The sequence below is a fragment of the Onychostruthus taczanowskii genome, unplaced genomic scaffold, assembly GCF_017590055.1.
Source record: "Onychostruthus taczanowskii isolate IOZ18803 unplaced genomic scaffold, ASM1759005v1 scaffold56, whole genome shotgun sequence".
In the NCBI taxonomy this organism is placed as follows: domain Eukaryota; kingdom Metazoa; phylum Chordata; class Aves; order Passeriformes; family Passeridae; genus Onychostruthus; species Onychostruthus taczanowskii.
Window position 1 is genome coordinate 1,502,825 of NW_024503235.1, and position 19,046 is coordinate 1,521,870.

At 48.8% G+C, this 19,046-nt stretch overlaps 1 protein-coding gene across 2 annotated transcripts; it reads left to right on the forward strand.

Annotated features, from left to right (window-relative positions):
• Positions 1–268: 268 nt before the first annotated feature.
• Positions 269–18,004, forward strand: KPNA6 (karyopherin subunit alpha 6). 2 transcript variants are annotated; one of them, XM_041417544.1, is made up of 14 exons: positions 269–323; positions 7,039–7,148; positions 8,334–8,429; positions 9,166–9,265; positions 9,550–9,644; positions 10,771–10,902; positions 11,096–11,184; positions 12,399–12,498; positions 13,289–13,452; positions 14,216–14,294; positions 14,374–14,499; positions 15,030–15,157; positions 15,751–15,929; positions 17,340–18,004. In XM_041417544.1, the coding sequence occupies exons 1-14, from the start codon at positions 320–322 to the stop codon at positions 17,522–17,524; spliced, it is 1,587 nt and encodes a 528-aa protein (XP_041273478.1). In that variant the 5' UTR covers positions 269–319; the 3' UTR covers positions 17,525–18,004. The 2 variants fall into 2 exon arrangements, with proteins under 2 accessions (XP_041273478.1, XP_041273477.1); XM_041417543.1 differs by lacking the exon at positions 269–323 and adding an exon at positions 5,332–5,365.
• The last annotated feature ends 1,042 nt before the right edge of the window (positions 18,005–19,046 follow it).

A 19,046-nucleotide genomic window follows, 5' to 3' on the forward strand; every position in this document is an offset into this window, starting at 1 on the left:
ATGACAGAGCCCAAGTGACATGACACGAGTGACAGGGCACGAGTGACAGAACCCGAATGACAGAACCCAAATGATAGAATCCAGGTGACAGGACAGAGGTGACAGGACAGAGGTGACAGCACACGAGCGACAGCGCACGGCCGCCCCTGCAGTTCCTCCCCCGCTCGCTGGGGGCGCCCGAGCGCCGCTGCCGCGCCCTGCCGCCCTCCGCGCGCACAAGTTTGTCCCCGCGCGGCCGCCGTCCGGCCCGCGCCCCGCCCGCTGCCGCCATATTTTGGCCGCCGCCGCCACCACCGGAGCCGCCGCCGCAGCCGCCGCGATGGGTGAGGGCCGTGAGGGGCGGGCGCGGCCCGGGGAGCTCCGGGCACGGCCGAGGGGGTGGGGTGGAGCCGGAGAAGCAGCCCCGAGTCCGGGCAGCGCGCACAGCCCGTCCGCCCCGCGCTGCCGCCGCCCTCGCCTCTCACCGGCGTCCCGGGCGCTCCCGGGGCTGAGGGCGGCGGGGCCGGCGCGGCCGCTGAGTCATCCCGGGGCCGCTGCTGAGGGTCTTGGGGGGCTCTCGGTGAGGGAGGCCTGGGAGTTGTGACCGCTTCGGGCAGCGCCAGCAGCGCCTTTGGGGAGCTCCGGGTGGGGCGGGAGCTGCGGGGGGGCCAGGGTGAGGTACCCCCGGTGTGGGGGTTAAGGGTGAGGTACCCCCGGTGTGGGGGGCCAGGGTGAGGTACCCCCGGTGTGGGGGTTAAGGGTGAGGTACCCCCCTTTGGGGAGCTCCGGGTGGGGTACCCGGGTGTGGGGGGCCAGGGTGAGGTACCCCCGGTGTGGGGGGCCAGGGTGAGGTACCCCCGGTGTGGGGGGCCAGGGTGAGGTACCCCCGGTGTGGGGGTTAAGGGTGAGGTACCCCCGGTGTGGGGGGCCAGGGTGAAATACCTGGGTGTGGGGGTTAAGGGTGAAATGCCCCGGGTTTGGGGGTGCCAGGGTGACATATCCCCGGTGTGGGGTGCCAGGGCTGCAGAGTCCGGGTTTGGGGGTGCCAGGGTGAGGTACCCCGGGTTTGGGGGTGTCAGAGCTGCAGTGCCTGGGTTTGGGTGCGATAGGCTGCGTTTGGGGTGCCAGGGCTGCTAGAGCCCAGGTTTGGGCGTGCCAGGGTGAAATACTCCGGGTTTGGGGGTCTCAGGGCTATAGTTCCCAGATTTGGAGATGTCAGGGCTCCAAGAGCCTGGCTTTGGGGATGCCAGGGCGAGATACCCCGAGTTTGGGGGTGCCAGGGTGGAATACCCCGAGTTTGGGGGTGCCAGGGTGGAATACCCCGGGTTTGGGGGTGCCAGGGCTGCAGTGCCCGGGTTTGGAGGTGAGAGCTGTGAGTCCGGTTTTGGGGTGTCCCTGCTGTCCCTTTGGGGTGTTTGGGGCTCTCCTGGCTGTCAGATCTCTGCTCTGTTGAAATTCAGTTCAGTTCTGACCTCCCCCAGAGCTCGGGGTTCACCTGAGAACCCCCCAAACCTCCCCTGGGTGCTGCTAACCCAGCGGGGCTCTGGCTCTTGGGATTTTTATTCAAATGCAGCCTGAGCCCTCAGTGTCACCGTGGCTGTCCCTGTGTCACCGTGGGTGGCAGGACACCCCTGGCAAGGGATGGCATCTGTGGCAGGCAGCTCTCTGTCCCCTGCAAATAAATCCCAGCTCGGTGTTTCTCCTTCAAAAAATGCTTTTTGGTTTGATGTGGGAGGTCCCACCTCGGGGAGGAAAGGTGGATTTTATTTTGGTTTATTTTTTTTATTTATATTTTATTGAGGGTTCCTGTAGGAAGGCAAGCTTTGGAAGGATGAGGTGAAAAAGCCAAACCTGTAGCAGCCGTGTTTTCCTTAAAATATATTTTGTTGAGGGTTCCTGTCTGGTTTGGAAGGATGAGGTGAAAAAGCCAAACCTGTAGCAGCCGTGTTTTCCTTAAAATTGAGTGAGCATCTTCTGGAAATAAAGATTAAAATGTTTCAATTTTCCACATGCAATGTTGTCTTTTAACCAGAGCTGCTTCAGAAGCTTAATGGCTTTCAAGTGGCAAGTTTAGGTTGGATATTGGGAAGAAATTCTTCCCTGTGAGGGGCTGGGATGGATTTCCCTGAGAAGCTGTGGCTGGAATTATCCCAGGCCAGGTTGGACAGGGCTTGGAGCAGCCTGGGACAGTGCAAGATGTCCCTGCCCATGGCAGGGGTGGCACTGGATGAGTTTTTATCTCCTTCCAAACCAGGGAATCTTCAAAAATGCTCTGTGATCCTTTACAAATTATAATTTAAAAATGATTTTGCATGTCAGGATCTCACCAGGAACTTTTCTGCCCCTCCAAACCCTCCTGTGGTGCTCCAGGAGAAGTCAGTGACCACGTCTGTGTGTGGCTGCTGCACCTCCCAGCCCTGGACAGCTTGGAAAAATTAATTTATGGCTTCAGATGTAAAAGCTGGACTGGCAGCTCTGAGGAGAAAAATGTCCTGGGGCCTGGTGGGAATGTCTGGAAATTCTTGGGGCAGTTTTGTGTGGAGCTGAGGAGTTTGTGCACAGGAGCTTCCCCACCCCTGTAAGAGTTGAATATCCCCCTTGTTTGAATTATCCTCATGTAACTTTATTATTTTTAAACAAGCTAAGGTTGTTTTTTAAATTATTTTAAGTTAATGATGCTGTTGGAAATTGTCATCAGTTCGTTCCTCGTTTGCCTTGCAAATGACATCTTTAAATGTCTTTAACCCACGGAGCAGTGTGAATGCTCAATTCTCAATAAAACCCCCGTGGCTGATGAATTTAACAGTTAATTGGCTGCTTTGCTTTGTTTGCTTTAGTTCAGCAGAGCAAACATGAACTTTGTCAAGGGGGAGAGTTTGATCATTAAAATCCTGCAAGAGTGAAAGTCCTGATTCCTTCAGGCTTTCAGTCCTGGCGAGGTGCAGGTCAATCTGCTTAGCAAATCACACAGCCCTGTTTGTTTCTGAGGCAAAGCACACAGATTTATTGGAATTTTATATCCCCCTGTGATTATCTCTGAGTGTTTCTGCTCGGTTTTAACCTGGAACTCTCCTGGGTCGACTCGGAGTGGGTTCAGTTGAAGTTTTTCCCTGTTTTAGGAACTGTTCTCAGCTGGCACTTGTGCTTGATCAGTCCATTTTAAAGGAAACCTGACTGGATAAACCAACTGGAAGAGAACTTATTGGGATGAAAAGATCCGATTTTGGGATGAAAATATCCAGTCAGAGTAGGAAGCTTTGAGAACTGAGCTGAGGAGCGCTGGGTTCTTTTTCCAGCGGGGCAGGGACATTCCAGAAGGATTCCTAATCTTGTTTTAACCCTGGGCAAGAGCAGCAAACGCTGCCTGCCGGTGGATTTCCCCCAAAGAGAACTTTTTGCCTGTCCCTTCCCCCTGGCAGCGCTGCACATTCCAGCGGTGATTTCACATCCCCGGCTGCCAGGGAGCCGCGGGGATCGGGGATTTACCGGGATTTACCGGGATTTACCGGCACAGCGAGCCGGGGACAGCCGCAGGGACAGGGCCAGCCTGCTCAGGACAGCTCTGCGGGGCTTTGGTGCTGCCAAACACCCCAATAACCCCCGGGAGAACCGAGCAGAGCTGCCCCAGTGGCAGCACAGCAGAATTCTGCTGCTTTCCCAGGGTTTCACTGCAGCTGGGGGAGTTCCAGGGCTGTAGGCACAGCCAGAGTTGGGATTATTTTACAGGATTTTTTTTTTTGTGTCACAAGCTTCATTTGCTTGTGTCTTCTGAGCAAACAAAGTGAAATTTTTCCTTTTTTTTTCCTATTAATTCACTGAAAAACTGTCAGTCACAGTTAAAAAAAAAAAGTGGTTTTGGTGATTTCTGCTAGCAACTCAGAGCTGTTCTTTTACACATTAATTCAGCTACTTTTATGTAGTTATTCATCTGATTTGTATTTAAGTAGTACAGATGATTTAGTCTTCTTTTTCTAGGGTTTCAATTCACTTAATAAAGTTGTCCTGGACACATTTTTCTTTTCTAGAAGAGTCCTCTGGAGATGTTAGTGATGGTAGGAAGAGATGGGAGGATCCTCTGGGATTTCAGGGAATTGGAGATATATGAGGAACGAAGTGAAACTCAGCAATTCACTCCGTTTATTTTGCTGCAATTTGTCTAATTGAGAGGAGTTTAAATTGCAAATCACCAACTTTATCCCATCCCAGGGAAAACTTGGGTGGAAAGGGCCTTTAGAGGTCACCTGAGAGCTGGGAATGTCCCCAGCGGGCACTAATTGGCAGATTAGCGCTGCTGAAGTTCCTGCAGTGTATTTATTTCTTTCCACTTGCATCATTCCCCGAGCAGGGAGCAGCTGTCAGCCCTGCTGGCCGGGCTGTGAGTTCAGAGCCACCTTTGGAAGATTCCCTGTGGAATATTCCCTGTGGGAAGGGACGTTTTGGCTCCGAAAGAGCCGTGTCAGGTCTGGCAGTGCCTTGGCCCTGACTCTGCAGTGACTCAGCTCCCAGGGCTCCAGCAGCAGCTGAAGAAAAGGTTGGAAGCAAATCTTGCAGAAAATCGGGAAGAGGCAGGCTTGGATTCCCCACCAGGAGCATCCAGAAGCTGTTGGAGTAACAACTCTGGATTTTACAGTTTCCTGCTGTAGCTTGTGCTGCGTTTACAGGGATTTGAGTGCCCTGCTGAGCCTTCAAAGTCAAACTTTCACCCCGTTTTTCCTTTCTTTTAAGTGGGAAATACCTTCTCATCCTCCAGTTTATGAGTGTGGCAGCTTGGGCTTGTAATTCTTTGACAGCTGGAGGATTTTTTTCCCCCTCAGTGAAGGCAAGAGGGGCCAAATTTCTTCCATCTCCTGAGGAGGTTTCCTTTGCACAGGAAGTTGGGAAGGTGTTCAGTTCAGTTTCATCCTTAAGTTTGAAATGCAAATACTGTTTTGTTTTTTGGTTTTTTGTTTTTTTGTTTTTTGGTTTTTTTTAAATTTCTTTTTTTTTTTTTGCTGGAGCTGTACCAGAAATTAATTAATCCAGGGAGCTACAAAAGGCACAACTGGGGGAACTGTGGGGCTCCACGCTGGAGCTGTGAAAGAAGTTAATTAATCCAGGGAGCTACAAAAGGCACAACTGGGGGAACTGTGGGGCTCCACAGAAGGATGTTTTGTCCAAGCTGGATCAGAACTTTTGAAATGGAATTAATCTTGCAAGATTTGTTCTTGAGTGAAATCTCTCAGTTCAGTGCCCACTGGCACTTCTGTAAAAGCAAAGTGAAAATCTCTGCCTGGAGTCTCTTCCTTAGGAGCAGAGGATTCCTTCCCCATTCCTGAGAGCCCAGATGCTCCCAGACCCTGATTACTGGGTTTGGGGATATTCCCACAGATGGAATTGGAGTTCAGAGGTAACACAAATGCTTGGTACAGAAACATTCCAAACAGAGTTTGTCCTGCTGTGTTTCATTCCGTGGGTTTGGTCCTGCTGCAGTCCAGAGCTCCCTGTGAGGTCCTGATCCTGCATTTTTCCCACCCGTTGCCATGGAAACGGGCTGGAATGTCCCAAATCAGCATTCTCCTGCCATTAAAACCCTGCCAGAGATGATGGGCTGAGGAAAAAAAAAAAAAAAAACCAATGGAAATCATCTGCAGGAATAAACTGTGGGAGAAAAAGCAGGGAATTTCGTGACAAGCAGCCCTGAAGAGTTCGAGTTCTCTTTGGGGTTTCCCTGCAGGATGAGAGTTCTTGATGCTCTGGGACAAAAAAAAAAAACCTTAAAGGACGAGGTGCTGAGTGCTCCTGAGTGTGGCTGGTCCTGGCACAGCTGAGTTTGGAGGCAGCTGAGCTGTCATGTGTCCCTTGGCTATTTATGGCCCTGCCTGGTGATCCTGGGCATCCTCACTTCTCCTTCCTCCTTTTCTTCAAAACCACCATTTAATTGGAGGCTTTGCTTTCCAAAAGGAGGATTAAAATTCTTAATTTGTTTGGAGATCTAAGCTGTCAGCTCTTACTCTTCCCTGTGGCTGCATGAGCCACAATGGGGTGGAAATACAAACAAAAACATAACAGTGGTGCTTAAATACATTTTCTGAATGAAAATTGACACCTGGCTTTTGTATGGTCAGATACAAACCCCTAAAGTCTGTAGATTTCTCTCTTTTTTGGTGTCTTTTTAGCTGGTTTTGGGAAATCAAAGAACTGAAAGTGTTTTGTTTCCTCTCCTGTTAAAATATATTTTTTTCCTGTTGTTTTCTCTCTCCTTAGTAATGAAAAGCTGGATATTTGTATTTAGTAGATGTTTTTTCTTGGGTTGGCTGTGGGCTTTTGGGTCTGACACTTCTCCAGTTGATCTTGGAAGGGCTCCAGAGTGGCTGGAGGTTGTTGATAAGTGGGACTGAAACTTTCTGTGAGCCACGGGGCTGAGGGTGCCTCAGGCTTGAAATAACGAGGAGATAAAACTGCAAACTTCCTCCTGGCAGCTGGGAAAAACCAAAAATGTTTGTTTTCAAATGAGTTCTGAAGGAGTAACTTGGTTCAGGGCTAGCTGAGCCTCTGAGGTTTGTGCTGAGAAAGGCACAAATGTGCAAATAATGTCAGAAATGGGAGAGTTTGGGGAGTTCCTGCCCTGCTCAAAGCAGGGGGTTCCAGCTGGGGCAGTCAGGGGTTGCCACCCTTCCCTGCTTCAGTTACAGCTTGGCCCTGGCTGCCTTCAGCTGTGCCAAAAACTGGAATGTCCCTGGCCTGAGTGGGAGGGAGAAAAAACAGACTGGGAGGGAAATTCTGGAGGAAAGAGGGTGGAATTGCTGCATTTGTCAGAAGTGGGTCAGGTCCTGAACACCCTCACCTACAGCTCTGCTCTGTTGTTGTTACAAACTCCATTCCTTCACTCTGCTGGGGTTGTGCTCTCTGGGAATAAATACCTGGGGGAAAATGCTGTGCTGCTAGCAGGGAAATAGGAATTCCTGCTGAAAACCGAGGGAGTAAATAAAGGAATTCCATCTGGGTATCCCCTGCCTTGTGGGAAGAGCACACAGGAGCAGTGGCAGGAGCCCTGAGGCAGAATTCCTCCTGTTTTCACAGAAAACTATCGAATGAAGAGCTACAAGAACAAAGCCCTAAACCCCGAGGAGATGCGCAGGAGGAGAGAGGAGGAGGGGATCCAGCTGCGCAAACAGAAACGGGAGCAGCAGGTACTCACTGAGCTCCCCCCTCTGAGCAGGCTGGGTCAGCCCTAGCACAGCCCAGAGTCTGCAGCCTTCGAGGATCTGGGCATTAAAGTTTGTTTGCAGTCTTCATTTTTCCTGTTTTGACTGAGATCTTGCAGCAGGTACTCACTGAGCTCACCCACCTCAGCAGGCTGGTTCAGCCCACACTGCTGCAGCCTTCGAGGATCTGGGCATTAAAGGTTGTTTGCAGTCATTTTTCCTGTTTTGACTGAGATCTGAGCTCCCCACTCTGAGCAGGCTGGGTCAGCCCAGAGTCTGCAGCCTTCGAGGATCTGGGCATTGAAGTTGTTTACAGTCTTCATTTTTCCTGTTTTGACTGAGATCTTGCAGCAGGTACCCACTGAGCTCACCCCCCTCAGCAGCCTCAACACAGCCCAGAGTCTGCAGCCTTCCAGGATGTGTGCATTAAAATTTGTTTGCAGTCTTTATTTTTTCTGTTCTGAGATCTTGCAGCAGGTAACTCACCTGGAGCAGGCTGTGTCAGCCTTAACTGCTGCACTCTTCAAGGATCTGTGCATTAAAGTTTGTTTGCAGTCATTTTTTCTGTTCTGAGTTCTTGCTATTTTCTCTTTTTCTCTCTAGACCCAGCTCACATAGAGAGCTTCCCAAGCATTTTGTTCCTGGGCTACTACTTGAGTTTTTTGTTGTGTTGGTTTTTTTTCCTTTTGTTGTTCATAGATCCTTGATTTTAAAGGTGGTGTTGGGTTTTTTTAGATATAATTAGTAAGTGGGATTATTTCCTGGAGAAACAGGAAGAGCAAGTGAAAGTATGGCCTTAACCCTGGGTGTGTTTCTTTTTTGGAAGCACGAGGTGATTCCCAAGTGCTATGTCTGGAACTAAATATTTACTTTATTAGCACCTTATCCAAGCTACTTTTTTGCCCAGTTTTCCCGATTTTGGTCAAATTCTGCACTTGCCTTCCCTGGTGGCTCAGTAATTTGGGCATTTGCATATCTGAGAGCAAGAATTAGCCCTTAGCTTGTGTGCCAGACTAACCCTGGGAGTGCAGAGCTGCTATTAATGACCCCTTTTCATTCAGGTTACCTTCAGTCCAGGAGGGATCTTGGTTGAGGAACAAGAATATCGAGTTGTGGAGCCTGTTCATGGTTGCTTTCTAATAACAATCCCTGTGTTCTGCTCCCCACCAGCTCTTCAAAAGAAGGAATGTGGAGCTGATCAATGAAGATGACTCCATGTTTGACAGTCTCCTGGTGGATTCCTACGTCACTTCCACAACGTGTGGGGTAAGGTGACTTCAGACAGGTTTAATTAATTTAATTTCATGCTTTGGGGGTGGTGAGGCCCTGAAGAGATTCCCAGAGAAGCTGTGGCTGCCCCATCCTTGGAATTATCCCAGATTGGATGGGGGTTGGAGCACCCTGGGGTAGTGGAAGGTGTCCCTGCCCTTGGCACTGGGTGATCTTTAAGCTCCTTCCAACCCACACCATCCTGGGATTCTGTGCTTGCATGGAACTGCCAAAATCCAATGGTTTTATTCCCTGATTTTCAAGAATGTTTGTGTAAGTTGGTGCAGGCAGCTGGAACAGCCACAAACCTTTGGCTAAAATGCAAAGAGGAGATTTATTCCTGAGGGAAAAATTTATTCCTGAGGGGAAAATTTATTCCTGAGGGATCCAGAGGGACACCAATGGAGCCACGAGCCCTGCAAAAGCTCATCCCATGCCAGGGAATCCCCATCCTGCTACTCACTCTGATTTATCAAGGGTTATTCCCAGCAGCATGTTCCAAATCCTCCTCCAGTGTCCTTTAATTCCATTTTATCCCCTCCTCCTCTTTCATCCCATTCCCCCCACCAGCACTGCAGATGTGAACTGGAGGATCTCTGCTGTGCTGGGATCCCCAGGTTTGAATTTTGGGATTTCTGGCTAAGCCCAGATTGTAGGATGGATGTGCTGTCTGTGATGCCTGGAATCATCTCAGTCTGAAATGAAAGCATTTCTGTTCTCTGCCTCTTTTCAGGAGGGATTGATCACAGGAGAGATGGTGGAGATGCTTTTCTCAGATGACCCTGACCTACAGCTAGCAACCACTCAGAAATTCAGGAAATTACTCTCCAAAGGTAAAAATAACTCATCCCTGCTCAGGATCCAACAGAGCCTGCCTTTTACACAGGTTTGTGCACAAAAGCTTTGCAGGTTGGGGGAAAAAAATATCCATAATTGAGAAATGTGATAATCTCTGGTATTGCTGATCACTGCCAGTTGTGTGATTTGTACAGAAAATCATTCTGCCGAGCTGCCCTGATGAGTTCAGCCCAATTTGAGATAATTTAATTAAAACTTCAGCCTTGTTACTCCCCTGCATGAGGCCTGTTCACTCCCTGACACTGCCTTGCTGTTTCAGAGCCAAATCCTCCAATAGATGAGGTGATAAACACTCAGGGAGTGGTGGAGAGGTTCGTGGAATTCCTGAAAAGAAGTGAAAATTGCACATTACAGGTAAAGGAGAGCGTGTTATCTATTCTTCAGGGTGTGGAGCTCTTTAGCCTGTGAACCCACAGGTGCTGTGAGGGGAAAATGATATTTTGAACCCCAAAAATGTGATCTATAGGAGAAGACAAAACTAGTTTGTAATGCTCAGGCAAAAAAAAAATTAAATTGTCAATTGCTCTGAATTAAATTCTTGGAAAAATACTGGCAAAAATCACCTAATTCAGCTGCAGGAAGAAAGTGTGTGAGGAAAAACTTCCATTGCTGGAGGCAGAGAGGCCAAGAAATGTTAGAAATGGGTTTGGCCAGTGCTGATCCTGCCTGGGGCAGAGGAAAGGCTTGGGTGCCTTCCTGAGATTCCTTCCAGTCCTGATTTCTGTGGAGGGGTTAAAGAGACTCCCATACATGGAATTTCATCCGAGCTGATGACTGCTTTCCTCTTTCTCCCTGCCCTCTGGCCCCAGGCCATGGACCAAAGGGGCTTCATTTCCAGGAGAAATGGATGGAAATCTGGTTTTAAACCAAAAAAAAGAGAAGCAAAAGCAGGGAATTTCTGCTCAACTTCCCTTGAACTCACAGAATCTTTGGGAAATTTGGATGAAATATAGAAAATGTTCTGTTTTGGGTGTTCCTGCACTGTTTCTTGCTGGGAAGTGGTTGTGGAAGAGAAATGAGGTGGTGGTGACATCTCTTGCTCATCCTTTGAACAGCTCTGGCTCTTTTATTGCTCAAGAAGAGTGCTCAGGCATTATCTTCCTTTCTCTCCCAAAACCTTTGCAGCAGAATTGTAGGAATTGTAGCCAGAATGTGGCTCTTTTATTGCTCAAGAAGATAAAATCCTTGGAGTGCTCAGGCATTATCTTCCTTTCTCTCCCAAAACCTTTGCAGCAGAATTGTAGGAATTGTAGACAGAATTTAATGAGAGCTGTTTTGCTGGTCCAGGCTGATTTTATTCCTTTATTTTGCTGGTCCGGGCTGATTTTATTCTTTTATTTTTCTGAATTAGGTTGATTTTATTCCTTTATTTTGCTGGTCCAGGCTGATTTTACTCCTTTATTTTTCTGAATTAGGCTGATTTTATCCCTTTCTTTTGCTGGATCAGGCTGATTTTATTCCCTTTTATCCCTCCTTTCAGTTTGAGGCTGCGTGGGCCCTGACAAACATCGCCTCAGGGACCTCCCAACAAACCAAAATAGTCATCGAGGCTGGGGCAGTTCCCATCTTTATAGAGCTCCTAAACTCTGACTTTGAGGATGTTCAGGAGCAGGTAAGGATCTCTCCTCACTTTGGGATTTTGGGGAGAACCACACATTCAAACTGCAGTGTTTGAATGGAGTGATCCCAGCTGGCTGCAGAGCACAGATTGTTGCCTGGAACTGCAGGAAATTTGCTTTCTCAGCACACTGCCTGTCTCTCCCTCTCAGAAAATGAATGCTGAAGCTGTTGCTGTTTCCTTTCAGGCTGTCTGGGCGTTGGGGAACATTGCTGGAGACAGCTCTGTGTGTAGGGATTATGTCCTGAACTGTGCCATTCTTCCTCCCTTGTTAATGTGAGTAGCCATGAGCAGTTCTGGGAGTGCCCTTGTACCAGGGAGCAGGGCTGGAGCTGGGCCACGGATTGCCTGGGGATCCAACCTGCTTCAGAGGAGTGGGAATCTGTGGAGAACATTCCTTACAGATTCCCTGGCACTCTGGGATCCCCGGGAGTCTAAACCTCTGGTTCTGAGTGGGATTTTGTGGATAACATTCCTTACAGAGTCCCTGGCACTGTGAGATCCCTGGGAATCAAAGCTGCCTCAGAGCAGTGGGATTTTGGGGATAACATTCCTTACAGATTCCCTGGCACTGTGGGATCTCTGGGACTGAAACCTCTGGTTCTCAGTGGGATTCTATGGATAACATTCCTTACAGATCCCTGGCAGTGCTGGGATCTCTGGGAGTCATACCTGGTTCAGAGGAGTGGGAATCTGTGGAGAACATTCCTTACAGATTCCCTGGCACTGTGGGATCTCTGGGACTGAAACCTCTGGTTCTCAGTGGGATTCTATGGATAACATTCCTTCTAAATTCCCTGGGAGTCAAACCTCTGGTTCTGCGTGGGATTTTGTGGAGAACATTCCTTACAGAGTCCCTGGCACTGTGAGATCCCTGGGAATCACCTGCCTCAGAGGAGTGGGATTTTGGGGATAACATTCCTTCTAAATTCCCTGGGAGTCAAACCTCTGGTTCTGAGTGGGATTTTGTGGATAACATTCCTTACAGATTGCTTGTCACTCTGGGATTCCTGGGAATCAAACCTCTGCCTCAGAGGGGTGGGATTCTGTGGCTAAAACTCCTCCGTGCTGCTCTGGGGTGCTGCTCCTTCTGGAGTCACAGGGTGTCCCTCAGCTCCTGCTCTCTGCTTGGGCTGTGGATTTTTTTGGGGTTGGAGCAGGATCAGGTCTCTCACACCACCTCCCTCAGTGTGTTGATAATGAGTTCTGTCAGGCCTGGGCTCTCGTTGCTCTGGCAAGAATTAATCTTCATCCCACCCTGGAAAAGTGAGGTTTTTGTCCCAAATGGCAGATTTTGCTGCTCCTGGTGTCAGCCTGACTCCTCACCCCACTGGACTCGCTCTGAGCTCAGGCTGAGCAGTTTGTGTCACTTGGTGGTGACTGGGAGTGTCTTCCTGGGCTGAACAGGAGCTAAATGTTTTAGTTTTAATTCTTTTGGTTCCCTCTGCTTCCACATCAAGGACAATAATCCCTGGTAATTCTCTGTTCAGGCTCCTCACCACGTCCACCAGGCTGACAATGACACGAAATGCTGTCTGGGCCTTGTCAAACCTGTGCAGAGGGAAGAGTCCACCTCCTGAATTTGATAAGGTGAGAAGAAATGCCCTGTTGGCAGCCAGGAGGTGGGGAGACACCCAGTTAAGAGGCTTGTCTGAGTTATTTTGGGCTGTTGAACTCGAGGAGGACACAGGATGAGGTTTTTCCTCCTGAGGGTGATCTGCATGTTTAATTTCTCCCAACCTTTCTGCTGCACCCCTCAAATGATGGGCAGGCCCAGGCTTCCCTAGAAAGTTTCTATAAACAATTTTCTTAAGAACTCTGGAATTTTGAGACTTCAATTACGATCAACAGCTATTCTGAGACCTGGAAATGCTAAAAACCAGAATTCCTGTGAGCTGTGGTATCTTGCCTTCCCCTGTCTAGGGAACCTAACTAAAGGTCCTGCTGGCTCTTCAGGTATCTCATCCTCCTTTGGCAACACAAAAATCTTTTTTAAAAAGTGAAAACATGCTGCTTTAAGTGAAAACCCACTAAATATCAAAGCTGGGAGGCCTGTGGTAAGGGGTGAAATCTGAATTGAGTGTAAATATAAACCCACTTATAAATAATTGAGATGAACTTGGTCTGAACATTGAAAGTCAGAAATGGAGCAGAGCTCTTTAACAGGAGCTCCCAGGGTAACTCCTCAGTATAATTTAACTCCTCAGTGTAATTTAAATATAGCAGCCAAGCTGCTGAGGTGGCTTGGGAGCTGTGGGAAGAAGGGATCTGTGGCAGTGCAGGGCTTGTCCTGAGCAGTCAGCAGGAGCAGGAGGTGTTTGCCTGCAGCTGTGGTGGTCCTGGCCTGGTGACTAACCCTGGGTGGTGGCTGTTGTTGCAGGTGTCTCCCTGCCTGCCAGTGTTGTCCCGATTGTTGTTCAACAGTGACTCTGACCTGCTGGCAGACGCGTGCTGGGCTCTGTCCTACCTGTCCGATGGTCCCAACGAGAAGATCCAGGCTGTGGTGGACTCAGGGGTGTGCAGGAGGCTGGTGGAGCTCTTAATGTGAGTATCTGTCAGGAGGCTGAGTGGCAATCCATCTAAATCCAACCAAGTCCCACCAAAGCTCCCGTGCACACGGGATCCAGGCAGCTGAGCTGGCCCAGGAGGGTCTGGAGCAGCTTCACAGCTGGCTTGGCTTCCTGAGCTGAAGATTTTCCAGTTCTATGAAAAGATACTTGTGTTGGTCTCAACATCTGCCCCCAAAATTGCAAATTCACTGATAAAAGAAACATTATCCCTATAAATTTCTGAAATTCAACCAATTTTTGAGCATGGCCCAGCTGCACAGACAACTGGGAAGAACTTTCTCCTTCCCAGATTTCCTTAATGATTGCAGTGTTGTGTGCTCTCAAACTTCAGATGGAAGCCTGGTTATGAGGCAAATCCAAAAACAGTGGCTAGAGAAATCAGCTTGGCTTTGTTTCTCCAAAATTTGTATGGAGAAGGGGATGGAGTCAGGATGCAAAGGATCACATTGTGTTGCAGCTTTGTTTTCAGTCGTTTGATGCTCAGCTTACTCTGTGTTCTGTATGGCAGGGGATGGAATCCTAAGGAAATCATGCAGATGGGATCATGGGGAGGGAACATGCTGAACATCCCAGTGATAACTGTGTTGCAGCTTTGTTTTCAGTGGCTTGATGCTGTTCTGTATGGCAGGGGATGGAATCCTAAGGAAATCATGCAGATGGGATCATGGGGAGGGAACATGCTGAACATCCCAGTGATCTGATGGAGCTGGGTTTGTCTTTGCACACTTTTCCTGCAGGCACAACGATTACAAAGTGGCCTCTCCAGCTCTTCGGGCAGTTGGCAACATCGTGACAGGGGATGACATCCAGACCCAGGTGAGAGGAGAGGAATTTCCTGCAGGGAATGCAGTGCCTGGCACTGGTGATCTCACTTGTGCTTCCTTTTCCCCCAAAGGTGATTCTAAACTGCTCAGCCCTGCCTTGCCTCCTCCATTTATTGAGCAGTCCCAAGGAATCCATCAGGAAAGAGGCATGCTGGACCATATCCAACATCACAGCAGGCAACAGAGCACAAATCCAGGTACAGTCTTCCCCAGCCTGCCTGCAGTGATCCCAGATTCCAAGCTCAGCATTGAGGATTGGCAGCTTTTTCCTTTCCCTGACCCTTAGAGGCTGGATTGGTTCACTTCTCTTATTCTGCAGCAATTTGCAAATTTGCTGCTGCCAAACAAGCTAAAAAATGGGGAATGCAGCAGCACATGGACTGACCCCACAGGCTGGATCATTGGAATTAGAGCAGGCACTGCCCCTGTTTCTCCATCCTCAATCCCTTGGAAGAGCTGGAGCTCCTTGAGGTTTAATTACCCTTTTCCTGACCTCCACGAGCAGAGCAGAGCTTTGAGCATTCCCCCAGTGTTGCTGCAATTCCAGGGCTTGTCTGCTGTGCTGGTTCTGGAATACCTGCTTTTAACAGGATTTGGGGAATAAACCACAGCAATCCCTTCATCATGGGAAGTTCTTCACGTGGGGATCTGGAAGTGGGGCTTTCTTTCAGGAAGCCTTTAGGGAAGTGCTGCCAATGCCAAGCCCTCTCCTGCCCTCTCTTCCCAGGCAGTGATAGATGCCAACATCTTCCCGGTGCTGATCGAAATCCTGCAGAAAGCGGAATTCCGCACGAGGAAAGAGGCAGCCTGGGCCATCACCAACGCCACCTCAGGAGGGACCCCTGAGCAGATCAGGTATTCCCTGAGCCTCCTGGGCCACTCCTGCCTCAGTTCCTGGGAGCTTTGCCTTCAGGGGAATTTCCAGGCAAAGAAGAGATTCTGGAGAGTAACTGAGGCAGAGCTGGGTTGTAATTTGTGATTTCCTTCTGCATGAGGATAATTTAATCCCAAATTTTCTCCATCCTTCCTTGGGAAGTTGAGGTTAAATGTCCAAATTTGATGACAGATAAAATTCCAGTGTGGACTCAATTTGAGCAGCACCTGGATGTCAGAAGTGGTAGTTGGGTAGTTTAGGTAGTTGAGGCTTTGGGTAGTTGAGGCTAAATGTCCACACTTAATGACAGATAAAATTCCAGTGTGGACTCAATTTGAGCAGCACCTGGATTTCAGAGGTGTCTCCTTCCATTTAAAAAAGAAATTCTGAAAATAGGATTGCATGCAATGCAAATAAATGGATCAAAATTAACCTTACAGAGCAGTAAATGTGTATTTTAAGGTCAGTTTCTGGATTTTAGTTGCACTCATGTCCTTTGCTTTCCCATGGAGCAGAGGTGATGCTCCCCAGCTCCTGAGCAGGCAGTGATGTTGGTGCTGCTCTCTCCCTGCAGGTACTTGGTGAATTTGGGTTGCATCAAACCTCTGTGTGACCTGCTGACTGTCATGGACTCCAAGATTGTTCTGGTGGCCTTGAACGGGCTGGAAAACATCCTGAGGCTGGGAGAGCAGGAAGCCAACCAGAGTGGGACTGGCATCAACCCCTACTGCAACCTGATTGAGGAGGCCTATGGTAGGTGGGGCTTTGGGCACTGCAGGGGTCTCTTGGTTGCTTTTCTGCTCTGTTGAAGGGTTTATTGTATTCCAAAATAGCCAATATTTATTCCAAAATACTTTCAAACTCATTTAGTGGGTGATGAAAAAATACTTGGAAGTAAAAACTCTGACCTGGAGTCCAAGCTGAAAATCGTGGCTTGCACCAGGTGGGAATATGAACCAGAAATGAGCTGAGCTAAGTAAAAAGTGACAATTCTTGGTCTAAAATTGCTCTGAATCTACCCAGTTTTACACTGGAAATCCAGGGAGACTTTACTTTTCCCTGGAGTGACTTAATTTGGTGCTGATGGATGTATTTTTTTTGGTCCTGCTCTCGATGCTTTGAGGAGGAACAAGTTCCTATTTTGGTCTGCAGCTCCCTGTGAGCTGGCAGTGTCTGCTTTGCCCTCTCATTACTCTGAGTGTCCTGATTCTCCCTGGAAGGATAATTCCTGGAATTCCTGAGGGTGCACTGTGCATGGATGCTTTCTGTGCATTGAACTGGGGCAGGGAGAGCTGCAGGCTCAGGGGACAGCCCCTGCTCCTCCCCACCCCCTGCAGCCACCAAACCCCTCCTCCTTAATCCCACTGCAGTCTGGGATTAGCCTGCAGCTGGGAGCACATCTGGATGAGCTAAACCTGCCTGGCAGGGCTGAGATCCAGGGGTCTCAGGTTTCTGAGGTCGAGATGACCCCAGGGTGTTAGAAAGTCTCTTTTTCCCAGCTCCACAACCAAAGAAGTCGAGTTGGTTCTGCTTTTCAAGGTTGTTTATTTTTCTCTTATCTCTTACATTCTTTCTCTGACCTGCTGAGGTCTGTCTGGCAGGTCAGTTTGTGGCACACTGTCCACCCTTGGGCTGGTGTTAGCTTTTATACAAAGAACTATTTGATTTACAATAATTTTCCAATACCTCTCACCTATGTTAGACAGTCTGTCTCTACTGTAAACCAATCCAAAAGTGTCACCATCACACAGAAGATGGAAGGCAAGAAGAAGGAGGACAGGACACACCCAGATTCTTCCATCTTGCCTCTTGAACCCCCATTCTAAAACCCCAAAATTCTACTTTTTCACCCTGTGACAAATTAACCATCATTCTACTCAAACTCTTGTGGCTTGTACATCTTCACACAAAGCTGGTAGTTTGTTCCATGGGCTAAAATCAAAGGCACAGCTGTTTTTGACTCCGTGCCAGGGTCTCAAGTCATGCAGGGCAGCCAGAGGAATGGGTTCTGAGCCAGGGCCAGCTTTGGCACAGCTGTGGATTTATCACAGAATTCCTTGGACGACAGAGAGCGAATTTCTTTGTTCCATCTCAGAATTTCTTAGTTCCATCTCATTCCACTTTATTTTTTTAATTTTTTTTTTGTTTTGTTTTCCTCTAAAGGTTTGGACAAAATAGAATTCCTCCAGAGCCACGAGAACCAGGAGATCTACCAGAAAGCCTTTGATTTGATTGAGCACTACTTTGGGGTGGAGGACGACGCCGCCGTGGCCCCGCAGGTGGACGAGAACCAGCAGCAATACATCTTCCAGCAACCCGAGGCTCCCATGGAAGGATTCCAGCTATAATCCTGGGAAAAAAAACAACAAAAACCCCACCACAAACTTTCTGGAAAGTTTGGGAGAGCAGCTGCTGGTCCTGGCTGGGAAGGTTGGACACTCAGTGCTCCTGTTTGGGAAAACTCTACGAACACCGCGAGCGGCCGGTGCTGCCGGAGAGAAGGGGAATTTCTGCTCCTTGATCCTTTGGGCTGCTGCTCACCTTGGCTTTGGAGGCAGGAAGGACACAGAGGTGACAGGTGGCACCTCTTGGTGGCTTCTTCTTTGTGGTGGTGTCTTCCCCAGTGCAGTTTTTACCTCGGGTACTCCAGCCTTGGGTTGGGTGAGGACACGGAGAGGAGGGAGCTGTTCTGGCCACAGTAATTCTGCAAAACCTGGCTTGATCTATTTAAATTTCCTTTTTTTTTTCTTTTTTTTTTTGTTTTCTTTTTTTTTGTTTTTGCACATGTTACTCTTTATTAAAGACTCTTTAATATGCCAAGAGCAAAATTTAGCCCTGGCCTTCCTCCTTCAGGTGGACAGTCCTGGTGAAGCCAAGACCAGTTCCCTGATGAAAAATACTGAAAATGGACAGAAAAATGAGAAGTTCTCTCACTGATGGGAAGTTTTGGTTTTTTTTTTTTTTCTGCTGCTTCCCTTTGTCTAGATTTTTTTTTGTTTGTTTTTTGTTTGTTTTTTGGACCTCATCCTAGTGGTATTTCCAAGGATTAAAAACAAAACAAAAAAAAAAAGCAACAAGAGCCCAAAGATGGGAACTGGGGTGGATTTTTTTGGAGCAGGAAGCACAGCTGCTGTTGCACAGGTTTGGTTTGCGTTGTACTGACTGATCTCAGAGCTCTGAAATGCTGAATCCCACCTTCATCTTTACTTGAAATACTTTATTTGCCATGAGAAACATGGGCTGAATTCTGGGTTTTTCCTCCCTTGGGGTGGTTTGGGGTGGAGGAACATTTGGCTCCACCTGCCAGCAGTGACAGGAGCTCCAACAGCACCAGGTTTTCAGGTTTACCTCCTGCTCACAGTCAGATAATGCACATTTTACTTCCAAAAACGACAAATCTCTGTATTTTTTATATTATAGAAAGGGAGATATTTGTCTAATTGGGCCACAGAGAAAACTCTGTATGAAATTGCTGTAAATAAGCACTGTGAGGCAGGCACACCTGGAACCCCCCGGGGCTCGGGGCTGTCCTGCGGTGAGCACGGAGCTCCCCGAGCCCCCGCGGCGTTTTTTGGGCCGATTTGTCCCGATTTCAGTCAAAGCAGAGGTGCTGGGTTAGGGGGGAGCCGAGCCCTTGTTGTGGAACGAATAAACTCCAGCTGTGCAGGTGTCCGGCTGTGCTGTGATGGGGGTACCGGGGATGGGGGCTCGGTGACCTTGGGAGGGGCCCCCGGTGCCCGGTAACGGCGGCGGCGCGCGGGGCGTGCTGGGAGTTGTAGGCTCCAGGCCGGCCAGGCGCAGGGCATGTTGGGAAATGTAGGCCGCAGGTGTTTTGGGGGGTTTTTTTGGTGTTTTTTTTTTTTTTCCCCC

Coding starts and splice junctions, on each gene's coding strand:
- KPNA6 (XM_041417543.1), top strand. Junction 15,158..15,750: donor GGGACCCCTGAGCAGATCAG/GTATTCCCTGAG, acceptor CTCTCCCTGCAG/GTACTTGGTGAATTTGGGTT. Junction 15,930..17,339: donor CCTGATTGAGGAGGCCTATG/GTAGGTGGGGCT, acceptor TTTCCTCTAAAG/GTTTGGACAAAATAGAATTC.